The 13983-nt window shown below is 46.2% G+C and overlaps 1 protein-coding gene across 5 annotated transcripts in view; it reads right to left on the bottom strand.

Moving 5' to 3' along the window:
* The window catches only part of MYOF (myoferlin), a 158939-nt gene that overhangs the window by 100664 nt on the left and 44292 nt on the right, over window positions 1-13983 (bottom strand). For all 5 annotated transcript variants that reach the window (XM_036828555.1, XM_036828557.1, XM_036828558.1 and 2 more), the window contains exons 5-6: window positions 13643-13730; window positions 9-175 (exon numbers count right to left, since the gene is read on the bottom strand). In XM_036828555.1, coding sequence (XP_036684450.1) covers window positions 9-175; window positions 13643-13730 — 255 coding nt within the window. The remainder of the gene's footprint in view (window positions 1-8; window positions 176-13642; window positions 13731-13983) is intronic.

Below are 13983 nucleotides of genomic sequence, written 5' to 3'. Positions count from 1 at the left end.
GTTCCTACCTGGAAGTCCTGTGGCTTGTTGGACAGCATCCACCGGCTGCTCTTCCCTTTTGTGAGCCTCCGGGCAAGGTGAGCTTCCGACACCATCCGTCCCGGCCCCCTGGGCCCTGGGACCCTGACCGTACTGTCCAACCCGTCCTCATCACCACCATCCTCCTCCTCTTCTCCTAAAACACCAAAAAGGGATCAGTCAGAGACGGCCCTCACCCTGCATGCATCTGAACACTCTGGTTTCCTGGACCCAAGAGGGTTTTCCGTGTCCCTGAGGCAGCAGGTGAAGGAGACACTTCTTGGTGACACCGACTTGGGATGAGTTGTGACTCAGATACAGCTTCTTTAGGAAAATGTGTTCACGTGTATCAGAGCACTCATTCAGGCTGTCTTCAAGGTGACAGGGAGAACGTCAGAGGCCATGGGAAGAGCGAGGAGATGGTGCAAATGGACCCAGAAATCACTCAGTTCTGACCTGGGAACCCTGCCTGAGGTCAGGGACCTTCCTGCAGTAGGACGGCAAGGTGAGGAAATGCCAGGGAAAATTGAAGCCTTGCAGGGGATACTTCAACTCCACCCTTCCCACTACAGATCTTTTCTCTAGATCTTTACTCATGAGGTTTTGTACTGTCTCCTTTCTGCCTGAGCCTCCTGATTCTCAAATGCCCTCTCCACCCTCATGGCAGATGAGAAACTCACCCCCAGTTTCTTGCCATGCAGACCAAGGTGGCCATCATGTTCTCCCTTTGTCCTCCTGGTCTGTCACTCCCATACACATCTGTCCCCTAGCTTCCCTTCACACTCAGGGGGAAAATGTGTTTCAAGTGAACCCCCTCCCCATGCCTGAGATCCCACTTCCTGCTGATTCTTTGGGGACCCCTTAAATGTCCCCCCTTTCAAGTACCTCCAGTGGCTCCTTCCCCATAGGGACCGCCCCTCTGCCTCCAGATATACACACATCTTTCTCTCCTAAAATAACAAAAATCAACTCTGTTTTCTATATCTCCCCTTTTTATGATTCACAAACTCTTTAAAACTCAATGACAAACTTCAGTGATTTTTTTCTTAATAGACAAAAAGTTTGAACTCCTGGTACTCTGTACAATATAATTTAAGAGAGCCTAGAAGACCAACGAACTACCTTGTCTAAAAAATACCAGCATTTGCACTCCCTACCTTTGGATCGTGAACCTCCTTCTTTACGACGCAAAATCACATAGGAGAAAATTTCAACATGGAGTCATCTGCCAGTCACTCACATCATAGTATGAATTAGTTCCATCAAATCACCGTGTAGCATGGCTCTTAAAGCTTGGGCTTTGGAGTCATGCTGTTTGGGTTGGAATCCCAGTTTTGAGCTATGTGAGTCTGAGTAAGCCTCTTAATTTCTGTTTCAGTCTCCTCATTTGTAAAAAGGGGGAAATAATAGTATTTACCACTAGGTTACTGTAAAAATAAAATTAATCTATATGCAAAGCCTTTAATACCATGCCTGGCACAAAGCACAACCCAACAAATTAATCTTTTCTTTCTTTTTCTTCTTTTTTTTAGTTTTGTTGAGAAGTCAGTTTTGTTGGAGCACTTCCTAGCGAGCAGTTAAGGGGCGGGGGGGGCAGTGAGTGAGCGGCACAGGGGACAGGGCATAGAGTAAGAAAGGGGCAACCACAAGGAAGTGAAAGGTCCCCCCAATGTACTGCCTCAGAGTTTAGTCCAGGAGGAACCTTCCTCCTCACCACCCCTCCATTCATTCTCGTCCCATCTAAGCCTGGCACCTGCTCTGCAAAGGTCAACCGTGGACCTGTTCTTGCTAAGCTCAGGGCACTTTTCTGAATCTTCATGCTCCACCTTCCATGGCATTGGACACTAGGGCCCACGCATACTTCTCTGAATTGTGCAGCTCTCCTGCTGGCACTCTAAATATTTTCAGGGCCTTTCGAGCCCCCCCTCTTTGTCTCCAGTTCATCAAGTGTGCGTTCCCGCTCTGTTCCCCAGCCCTCTGCTCCTCTGACCCAACATTCTCTGGAGCCACACTTCAGTCTTTCAAGGAGTCACAGACCCGCAGAATTTAGACTAGAAGGGACCGTAAAGATCCTCATCCAACCTGCCCCTCACCCCATTTTATAGGTAGAAAAACTGAGGTCCAGAAAGCTGAAGCAACTTGTTAGGTTATTAGGAGCTGAGCTAAAACCAAGACCACATCTTTGCCCTCCCTCACTGGTTTAAGACTGGATCTAGAACCAGGCTGCAGGTGAAAGTGATGCTGTGCTCCTAGTTCCTCAACATCTTTGTCAGGACACCAGGAAACCCCACAGAAGCCACAGGTGGAGAATAGCTACCTCTGCGTGATAATCTGGGCCTACTCTTCCCTATTCTTTAAGAGGCTTCAAAAGAAGGGTTTGCCTGGGGCCCGGATCCGAGCTCTCAGAATGTGCTTCCTCTTCTCCACCAGGTGGGCTCCTCACCTCCCTCAAGTTCCAGATGAAATACTGTCTTGGTCTGTCCCTACAACCCCCACCGGATAGAGTGAGTCCCCCCTCTCGTGTCTACCACACATTGTTCTATCCAGTCCTCACCAGTCTTGCACCTGTTTTTAACCTGTGCACCTCCCCACTACCTCCACTCTTCAGAAGCTGAGGGCTTGCCCTTTTCTTCTTTGTACCTGCCCTGTGCCTGGCACGCACCCTTCTAGTACATAGCAGGGGCTTGATGAATGTGGAATGAGGAAACAAACGAACGAGGACATCCTGACCCCTGCTTGAGCCTTCTCGAGTTCTCCAGCAGTTTGGCAAAGCTCCCGCAGGGCTCGCGGGAGAGGGCACCCAGATGCCAGGGGGCGCTCCTCCCAACCCTGGCACCAGCCTCAGGGAAGCACGGACAGTCAGGCTCCCCTGTGCAAACCTGTTCCAGACTGGGCAATAGCTGGGCCACATGGCTTTAAGTCTCCTCCAACAACTAACATGAACTTTCTTGGACCACCTTGGGCCCAAGTGAGATTTCCTCCCTGCTGTGGACTGTTCCACTTGGGGTTGGTGGTTGTTTATGGCAAAAGAAGGGGTAAATCATAGCCCTTTGTGGTGCTGGACTCTGAACAAATCCTCTTTAAGCTCTTGATGGATGTTCCAGAAACAGACTGCAAGTAACAAAGAGCCAATTTCTTCTGGAAACCTTCTGCTAGTCAGACTTTAGGCTGAAAGGATGGATCAGAGGGAAACCACACCAAGTCATGTCTACCACCCGCATCTCTATGTAGCAGCAAAAGGCTGTTTGAGCAGGAAATAGCCCCTTTATGTGGCAGGAAGCTGCACAGAATCAAACAATGCTAACACCCTAAGTGTTCCACAAAGAATGACCGGGGCCCTTAGGGCACTGCCGAACACACCCTTCTGCACAAGTTGTGAAATTACCCAACATTAGCCACTGAACTGGCATGCCCCGCCCCGTATTGAGACCCAGGCATGCCCTGGAACGCAGCCAAGAGGATCTACAAAGTATGAGTGTTTCATGACCACAGAAGGCAACAGTAAGTTAGGAACTGCTGACTGAATAGGAAGTTGCTGGTTGTATTTGCTTCCTAGGGATGTTGTAACAAAGTAGCACAAACTGGGTGACTTAAAACAACGAAGATTTATTCTCTGACAGTTCCAAAACCCAGAATTCCAAAATCAAGATGTTGGCAGGGCCATGCTCCCTTAGAAGCCTCTAGAGAAAAAGACTTCCTTGCCTCTTAGTAGCTGGTGGCTCCTGGCAATCCTTGGTGTTCCTTGGCTCATGGCTGCATCACTCTAGCCTCTGCCTCTGTTGTCACATGGCCTTCTCCCCTGTGTGTCTGTGGGTTCTCACCTATTCTCATAAGGACACCGGTCACTGGATTTAGAGCCTGCCCTAATCCAGTATGACCTCATTTAACAGATTACATCTGCAAAGACCCTATTCCCCAAAAAGTTCACATTCTGAGTTTCTGTGTAGACAGGACTCCAGTGGCCATCTTTTGTATCTTTCCAGTTTGTTCTTTCTATGACTCCAGTCCACGGTGTGCAGTCACACAGGCTGCCCCAATCTATGGACCACATCACATCCCCTGCCCCCCACTTCCTTCATGTCCTTTTCTCCTAACCTGTTAAGATTCTGGGATCTAACACTGCAATCGCTCCTCTAAGTGCCTCTCAATCCCTCCCTTCCCCCTCACTTCATCGTACTCACCTGGTTCATTTGACTCTCCACTTACTACACTCATTCACAAAGGTAACTGAACTTGAACACACACCTTACTGACTAGTGTCACTTTAATTTCATGATCTCAAACCTTCAGTGGACTCACAGGATTGCCCAGCTATCCTACCATGTTTCCAAAGTACCTATGTCCAAGTTCTCCTAAATCCTGGTTTGAAATGGCCATTGATAAGCCAACAAGGTCGAATCCCTTCACCTCTCTGAACTCCCACCTGTTTTGCACCTTGAAAGCTTCCAACATTCTATCCTTCTCACCATCAGCTAATGACCTTCCTTCTTATTTCACAGAGAAAACAGGCAATCAGGGTGGCCAGGACTACCCTAGCCAACAGGTTTCTTTATCCAAACACTTCCCATGCCTCTCATCTTTTCCACCTAAGCACTAGTTGGGCCACTATCCCACCTAATCCTCTTCCATTCCTTGATGGAGACGCCTTTCTTTATGAATATTTTTGCTTTTTTTTTTTGTCAGTATTTACTATTTCCCCACAGCAACCCTGTTCTTCCAGAGTCCTAGAATGCCAATCTCTGCCTGTGATATTAATTTTGCTTCTCATGACGAGGTCTTGTTAAATGGTCGTACTGGTTAAGGCAGAATTTAATTACCTTGGGCCAAAGGTCATTGCAAAATCAGGACAGAAGGCTGGTATGGTATCATCAGTGTAAGTTAAAAAGTACGAAGCAGAACACGAGAGAGTAAGTTTCTAAGCATGAAAACATTTTGGAGATAATATGCTGATTTAGCTGGAATGTTGAATAATAACTTTGCTGGGTTTCTAACATGCTAGAAGTTATATAAATAAATATCTGCATTCAACCATAAGCAATTCATTACCTTTCACTCTGATTTTTGGGTAAATGGCACTATATGGGCCCTAAGAATCTTCTGGAACAGTTCCAATCCATTGACCAAAGCAAAGGTACCATAAAAGTGCCTGTAACCAAACAGTGATGCAAACACAGGCTGGCAGGGAAATTCTGGCAGCATCTACCTTTGATTGACGGAGGCTGTGAGCCAGGCTAGGAAATGCTGCCCAAAGAGCTCTGCCTGGATCAGGACAAGATAATGTTAACCAGGTAAAATGCTCAACTCCATGGCTTCTCAAAGTGAGCTCCATAATCAGACTTCATCAGGATCTCCTGGAAGTTCCTGTTAACCATACGGATTGGGGGGTTCCCCTTCAGATCAGCTAAATTAGACCCTCTGGAGATAGGTGCTGGAAATCTGCACATTTAAAGATTTCCCCCGATGATTTTACTAAGTCTCTAAAATTTAGGAACCACTTGTTTATTATCATCACTTTGACTTTCCTAAATATCCTGGGGGGAAAAAAATGGCCTAATACAATCAGTTTGCTGGACAAAACCAATTAGAGACCTAATAATCGTGGAAACAGTGCCTGCAATGATGTTCTAACACATTGATCATGTTCCAGGGCAGCTCTGAACAAGACAGTCCCTTGTTCAGAAAACTTCCCATGGATCCTCAAGGTCTGTTCATCAAGGACAAATGTCTCAGTCTGGCACTCCCAGCCCTCAGGAACATGCTTCCCTTTTATTACTCCTCTGAATGAATCAGTCACTTTGGCCTATACACTAGTGTTCACCAAAATGCCCCTCTTGAACAAAAACTTAAACCATATCTATGGCTCATCTTTCACTCATTCATTCATTCAATCAATCAACCATGCATTTACTGGACAATTGTGGTTTTCCAAGTGCTGTACTAGGCGGTAAGGATACACAGTTGAAATACACAGCTGAAAAAGCACTTTCTCTAAGAATTTGTTTCCCACATAATAATTAGCTTAGTCTTCCCTTGAGGAATTTATTAGATTCAGCTCTGACCTATAGTTATTCATGTTTATATCTTACCTTTCTACTGAAACACAAGCTCCTGGGGGCAAACAATACCTTTCTCACCTCTGTATGCTCCACAGACAGGTATCAGTAAATGTTTTCTGAACCAGATTGAATTTAACTTCAAGCAAAATGACTTTGGCATTCATGGAATGAAATGAATTTGAAGTGGCCAACTCTGGCTATGAATGTTTTTTTGGTTTTTTTCTTTTTTTTTGCACTTCTAGCATTGAACAATGCATACTTTTAACAGATTGTTCTTCAAAAATAGATGTGAGATTTTAAAAGTAGTTTATTCTGGCCACGGGGATGTAGGCTCCAGTCAAGCTAAATGACATCTGGCAAATCAAGTCGGCAAAGCAACAGGTTTTCAGAAGGTCAAGCCGGTGGTCTGAGTCAGCCCACCCCTCTGTCATGGGAAAAGTCTCAGAGGCAGGCAATGAAAAGCAGACCTTCTGACACCACACACTTTCAGTTAAGCCACCTATGCCCCAGGCTCTTCAACCTTTGTCATTTTGAAATAAGAGCTTCAGGAAAGCATTCCTTAAAAGTGAACCCCTTAGATACAAACCAAAGACCTGATCCATGAAAGCAATCATTGATAAGCTGGGCTTCATTAAAATTAAAAACTTCTGCTCTGTGAAATACAATATCAAGAGAATTAGAAAACGAGCCAAGAAGAGGAGGAAACATTTGCAAAAGACACATGTGATAAAGGACTGTTATCCAAAATATACAAACAACTCTTAATCTTAAAACTCAACAATAGGGACTTCCCTGGTGGTGCAGTGGTTAAGAATCCACCTGCCAATGCAGGGGACACGGGTTCGAGCCCTGGTCCGGGAAGATCCCACATGCCGCAGAGCAACGAAGCCCGTGTGCCACAACTACCGAGCCTGCACTATAGAGCCCAAGAACCACAATTACTGAGCCTGCGTACCACAACTACTGAAGCCCATGCACCTAGAGCCCGTGCTCTGCAACAAGAGAAGCCACTGCAAATGAGAAGCCTGCACACTGCAATGAAGAGTAGCCCCCACTCGCCGCAACTAGAGAAAGCCCGCACGCAGCAAACAAGACCCAACGCAGCCAAAAAATAAGTTAATTTTTAAAAAAAATTAACAATAAGAAAACAAACAACCTGTAAAAAATGGGCCAAAGACCTTAACAGAAACCTCACCAAAGATATGCAGTTAGCAAATAAGCATATGAAAAGATGTTCCACATCATATGCCATCAGGAAAATGCAAATTAAAACAATGAGATACCACTACACAGCTATTAGAACGGTCAAAATCCAGAACACTGACAACACCAAATGTTGGTGCAACAGGAACTCTCATCCATTGCTGGTGGGAATGTAAACTGGTACAGCCACTTCAGAAGGCAGTTTGGTGGTTTCTTACAAACTACACATACTCTTACCCTATCACCCAGCAATCATGCTCCTTGGCATTTATCCAAAGGAGTTAAAAACTTAGGTCCACACAAAAACCTGCACACGGATACTTATAGCAGCTTTACTCATAATTGCCAAACTTGGAAGCAACCAAGATATCCTTCAGTAGGTGAATGGATAAATAAACTGTGGTACCTCCAGACAATGGAGTATTATACAGCACTAAAAAAGAGCTATCAAGTCATGAGAAGACATGGAGGAACCTTAAATGCACATTACTAAGTAAAAGAAGCCAATCTGAAAAGACTGCATACTGTATAATTCCAACTCTGTGATATTCTGGAAAAGGCAAAACTATGGAGACAATAAAAAGATGAGTGGTTACCAAAGGTTGGGGGGGGTGGTGTGGGGAGAAGACGCATATGCAGAGCACAGATGATTTTTAGGGCACTTAAAATATTCTGTATGATATTATGATGATAGATATATACCATTATACATTTGTCCACACCTACAGAACGTAAAACACCAAACGTGAACTCTGAGGTAAACCATGGACTTTGGGTGATTATGATGCGTCGATGCAGGTTCATCCTTTGTAAAAAAAAATGCACCATTCTGGTGAGTGACCAGATTGATAATGGGGAAGGCTATTCATACGTGGGGGCAGAGGGCATTCGGGAAATCTCTGTATATTCTTCTCAATTTTGTGGTAAACCTAAAACTTCTCTTAAAAGAGTCTTAAAAAAACAAAAACAAAAACCTACGAACCTCTGAAGTATTCAGTTCCCATGATCTGTGGTCATAATTAGTTTCTTCAACTTGCAGAGGTGAATTTTCCTGAAAATCTTCACTTTTGTGTTCTATCATTAACATTTCAAATTTCTTCTTTACAGATGCCACTATGTGGATGGTAACCTTTAAAATCAATATCAGTAGTGGTGAATAGTGGTTATTGTAGGTTGGGACCATGAGAGATTTGTATGTTCTTGTGTCTTATATTCCCTGTGATGTTTATATTTTTATAAGCAGATATGCTTTTGAACTCAAAAAACATCCCCAATGAGTTCATGTTTTAAAATTTGAAAAGATCTATTGATATTTAAATTAGAGGGAGTGGACGTGTTACTTTTACACAAAATGGTAAAGATTTTTAAAGAGTCAGTTTAAGGAAAGTGAAAAAAACCAATTTCTTGGCCAGATGTTCTGTTTATGTTAAGGTCTGTGATGGCAGGAGGTGTGGCTGCCTTGCCGTTATTTCTGTCTCATGTTTGTTGCTCTTATTTCCCCCAAGACTGTAAGGTGTTGGTTTTTTTCCTTAGTGTCTTCCCTAGCATGGAGTTGTACTAAGTACTCAAAGGTGTCTTTGCTTAGTTGAATTGTCACATTAAGACAAAAAAAGTTTTACCTTAAAACATCCAGATAGGGACTTCCCTCGTGGTCCAGTGTTTAAGAATCTGCCTTCCAATGCAGGGGACGCAGGTTAGATCCCTGGTCGGGGAACTAAGATCCCACATGCTGCGGGACAACTAGAGAGCCCGCGTGCCACAACTACTCAGCCCGTGAGCTCTGGAGCCCACGCACTGCAACGAAAGATCTCATGTGCTGCAACTAAGACCCTATGCAGCCAAATAAAAAAAAAGTTAAAAAAAAAAATCCAGATAATCTAGGACATTGAAAGATTTTTTTAAGTTTCTTTTAGCCAGATTATGAAAATTATTCAGAACGCCACCCTTGACCCAGCTGTGGTGAATGTGAATCTCATAGAACAAAGATGGCACTTCCAGATCAAAGAAACCTGTTCATTTTTCAAATAAAGAAATTTCACTTTGTCATTTCACACTTAAACATAAAATTGCCCTGCGGACACAGCTCATTTGCAGGCCAGCACTTGCTAACATTCTTTGAAATCCAAATAAAAGGAACCCAAGTTCTGGCTCATTTCCTATCTCCGTCCAGCAGTATCAGGTATTAAAAAGAACTTCTGAGGCAGACCTTGGCCACCTGCCATTGGAACCCGCTGGAAATCAGCTAGCTTCCTAAGAGGATGGGGGACTCAGTCCACAAGCACTGCTGGAGCTTGACTTGTGCTGCCAAGACAACTCACGAGGTGAGGAGAAGGAGCCTTGGGCAAAGGAAGCCTGGATGGCAAGGGTTTTCTCCCCAGTGGGTTTAAAATTTCAAGAGTTGGTGCTTTTCTCATTTCTAAGGAAGCAGTCTTTGCTCCGGGGAAATGGCGTGTTTTCTGAGCTTGGGCTTACAAGGGTCCATCTCAGGAGATGGGACCTCCCCCTATGCTCCTAACAGCTTGATAAATTGCTTATTCTCAAAGTCTTCCTGGTCCATTAGGACACAACCCACCCCCCTCTTTTAAGATATTTAACAAAAAAGCATTTAGTCATCTCAACATGACTCTGAGCCAAACCAGATCATTCTTTTCTAATAGCTCTGCTTTTTAGAGGAAGCAATTTGAATGTTCATACAGACTGTGGCCCTCAACTGAGCTCATAACTACAGCTACCCAGAATTGTTTTTGTAATAATAATAATAATAAAGACCACATTAAGGTAGAACTTACTCTATGCCAGGCACTGGGCTAAGTGCTTTCTATGCATTATCTCATTTAATCCTTGCAACCACTTCATGATGTGCTACTGTTCTCCCCCACCTTATAGTAGAGTAACTGAGATTCAGACAAGTTTAGTGACTTACCCAAGGTCACATAGCTAATTAACAATAGACACAGAGGGGCTTCCCTGGTGGTGCAGTGATTGAGAATCCACCTGCCAATGCAGAGGACACGGGTTTGATCTCTGGTCTGGGAAGATCCCACATGTTGCAGAGCAACTAAGCCCATGCGCCACAACTACTGAGCCTGCGCTCTAGAGCCCGTGAGCCACAACTACTGAACCCGCACGCCACAACTACTGAAGCCTGTGCGCCTAGAGCCCGTGCTCCTCAATGAGAAGCCACTGCAATGAGAAGCCCACACACTGCAATGAAGAGTAGCCCCCGCTCGCCACAACTAGAGAAAGCCTGCGCACAGCAGCGAAGACACAACACAACCAAAAATAAATAAAGAAACTAAATAAATTTATAAAAACAACAACAAAAAAAACAATAGACAGAATCTAACGTAGGCTAGTGTGACCCCAAAGCCCTTGCTCTTATCCATAATGTTACACCTTGAGAAAAAAAAAGTCTTGTCTCCAAACCTGAACTGAAAGTTCCTGGAGGGGAGGGGGTGTATTTTAAAGAATTTACCACCCTCACTGCAGCATTGAGCAATGGGTCAGGAAACCCAGCAACCAATTTCTTTACTCCATAAATACTAAAGTTGCGTGATGCCAGTTCACTGTAAACTATAAGTTTACTCTTTCTACTTGAATGAACCTCAGTGCTATTTTTTTCCTAAAGACCCGGCTCAAGGGGTACCTCAAAAGGGCCCATTTAACATTTTGGCTCTTGAAATGGAATAAACATAATGAAACTGTCTTTTATCTACCAGTATACAGGGCTGAATAGTGCCCTCCCAAAAGTCTTGCCCATCTGTAACCTCAGAATGTGATCTTATTTGGAAACAGGGTCTTTTAGATGTAATCAAGTTAACCTGAGAGGACACTGGATTAGGGTGGGCCGAATCCAATGACTGGTGTCCATATAAGACGTGAGAAATTTGGACATGGACACACAGAGAGAGCACCATGTGAAGACAGAGACACACAGGGAGAACACTGTGTGATGACAGAGGCAGGGACTGGAGTGATGGGTCTACAAGCCAAGGGACACCAAGGATTGGCAGCAACCACCAGAAGCTAGGACAGAGGCATGGAACAGAATTTCCCTTAGAGTCCTTGATTTCAGACATCTAGCATCCAGAACTGCGAAAGGATGAATTTCTATAGTTTGAGCCACCCAGTTTGTGGTACTTTATTACAGCAGCCTTAGGAAACTAGTAAATAGGATCTAGTAAATAGGCTTAGGTAAAATATCAGTGTAAGAAAAGGCACCCTGGTCCTCCCAATTCAGAGGTTACACCAGATAGCCCACCAGTTGGGGCTGCCTTTTTTGGGCCCGAAAGTACCTACTGTCCTTCCCAGGCTGAAGCAAATGCTGGTGACAGTGGGCATCAGCGGAGGAGAAAGAAATTGGTCGGACCACTTGGTTCAGCCCCTGCTGGCGTGCTGCTCAGGACTGCGCTGTTTCCTCTGTGGTGTATCTGTCATCACTGCTCTGGCAGCAAAGGGAGCCACAGATGTTCTCAAGCTACCACAGGGCCCTTGCGGGGCCAAGAGTGTCCAAGGACAGAGCAGCGTGCCCGTGGTGCCGGTGGGCAGAGGGTGAAGGCAGAGCGCGTTGCTGATGTGCTGGTACCCTTATAAGAGGTAAGGGGCTATGTCAGTCCCAAATGTCCCCAAGGGAGAAGGGGCCAGGTGACCCATGCTGGACACACAACTGCGAGGTCAATTAATGGGCCCAAACCTTAATATCGGGGCATCAGTGGGCTGGGCGAGCAGGGGCAATGGCTGGGATGGGGCTGAGGCAGAGAAGAAGTCACACAGGAAGGGGTCAGAGACATCACAGGGCAGGAAGGGAGGTGCTGCCACAGGTGCCAAGAAGACCCCTCGGATGGCCAGAGAGTTGAGTTCAGAACCAAGAAAAACTCAGAGAAGCCAGGACCTGAGGAGCCAAGCCTGGCAGGAACCAGGGCCAGGGTGCCCTCCCAGGAAGAAGAATTTCAAGGCGGGGCGAGTGGGCCCTCCCTCCCTGGGGTGCACGCCAAGGCTGGGAAGACGGGGGCGTCTGGTGAGACCCCTCCACGCAGAGGAAGACACAGAGACACGTCTAGCATCCCGTCACCCTGCAAAGACGCTAAGGGGAGGTCGGACTCAGCTGCGTGAAAGGCCTGACTGTCTTGTAGACCGCCCTCCACCTGCGGCCCAAAACCCAACCCGAGTCCCACGCCCCAACCCCATCCAAAGCAGCACCTGATGGCCCTGAATGACCCACAACCCACGTCCGTGAACAAGGAGCACAAGATGGGTTGTGCAGCAGGAAGCACTTGGTTAAAGGACCAAGGGGCTGTTCGGAGGCGGGAGGGGGTCAGGGCCAAGGGAGAGAGAGGCTCCAATCCAAGGGCTCCGACCACGAGACTGGCGGCTGAGAGCGCAGCCTGCTGATGGCACATTTAGGAGGTGAAGACACGTGAAGAGAGTACAGGCCACTCCTGAGACTCACAACCAGGCGACAGTGTATGGGGTGCAAGCTACAAACCCAAAGCAAAGCCCTGCCTGGGACCTTCCGCTGGACGGGCTCACGTGAGGCTGCTCAGTCATGTCACCAAGCAGGACCCTATGAGGCCTTCCCAAAATAGACCCCGCCCATGTCCTCCGCCTGCCTTTTGTCTGTAGTAAAACGTTAGTCACAGAATAAATTTAATCAGAGAAGTGAGAAAAGGCAGAAAGAAAGAACAACAGCCAAGCAAGACAAAATAATAATACTTTAGCCATTAAACAAAGTCAAGGACATTTAGTTCTTCTTCAAGGGCTATAGATAATGTTCTGAGCCATGTCCTTTGAGCTGTTTTGCAGATACTGAAAACCCCAGCAGGTGGAAGAAGTTAACTGCATGCTGCCCACAAGCAGGTAGACCCCAAACCGGTTGGAACCAGAAGGTTGATGATATTGACTCCCAATTACCGCACCACCAACCAATCAGAAGAATGTCCACCAGCTGATCATGCCCTGCTCCTTGAGCACTATAAGTCTCCTCACTACCCCCTCCAGGGTGGGACACACAGTCTTGAAGGCATTAGCCCACTGTGGCCCTGCTTTGCCTGGCAAAGCAATAAAGCTATTTATTTCTACTTCACCCAAAACTCTGTCTCCGAGATTTAATCTGGCACCGGTATTCTGTCACCGAATTTCGGCAACAGTAAAGGACTGTCTCTCTGTCCCCTCTCCTTTGAAGGGCATTTGGTGAACTCTTGTAATGTCCCAATTCAGGGCAGCTCCACCTGCCTCATGGGGCCCTGTCTAGGTGGGCAGGGAGCTACAGAGAGTATAGTGACAAGGAGAGCTTTCTTGGAGAGTCCTTGTGTGCCATCAGTAGATCCCCCCTGGTGTAGGCTGGGCCTTCAGGAGGGTCAGCTTACCTCCCAAGCCTGGCACGCTGGTCTCACTGGGGTCATTCGGATGTGGAGCTGAAGGTGGATCATAGCCGATCACCAGGTCAATGGTGGCCTGGGTAGAAAAAATTCATTGCAGACAGAATCAGTGCAGGGCATCAGAATGCTATAGACTCAACACAAACCCATTCAGCAGGAGTAAAAGTTCTAGTAGGGGTGAGCAGGGGGATGGGAACATGAGAAGAGATGGGAACATGAGAAGAGAAAGAGAGAAGGATGACACACCCTCCACTGATTATATCTTCCCACGTGTGAGGCCAGGTGGAGCGGGCGTGCCTGGGAAAGCAGTCACCTGGTACAGGTTGCCA

Source organism: Balaenoptera musculus, chromosome 16 (assembly GCF_009873245.2).
Source record: "Balaenoptera musculus isolate JJ_BM4_2016_0621 chromosome 16, mBalMus1.pri.v3, whole genome shotgun sequence".
Taxonomy (NCBI): domain Eukaryota; kingdom Metazoa; phylum Chordata; class Mammalia; order Artiodactyla; family Balaenopteridae; genus Balaenoptera; species Balaenoptera musculus.
The sequence above is the reverse complement of the archived record's forward strand: the minus strand, read 5'-3'. Positions and strand labels throughout refer to the sequence as shown.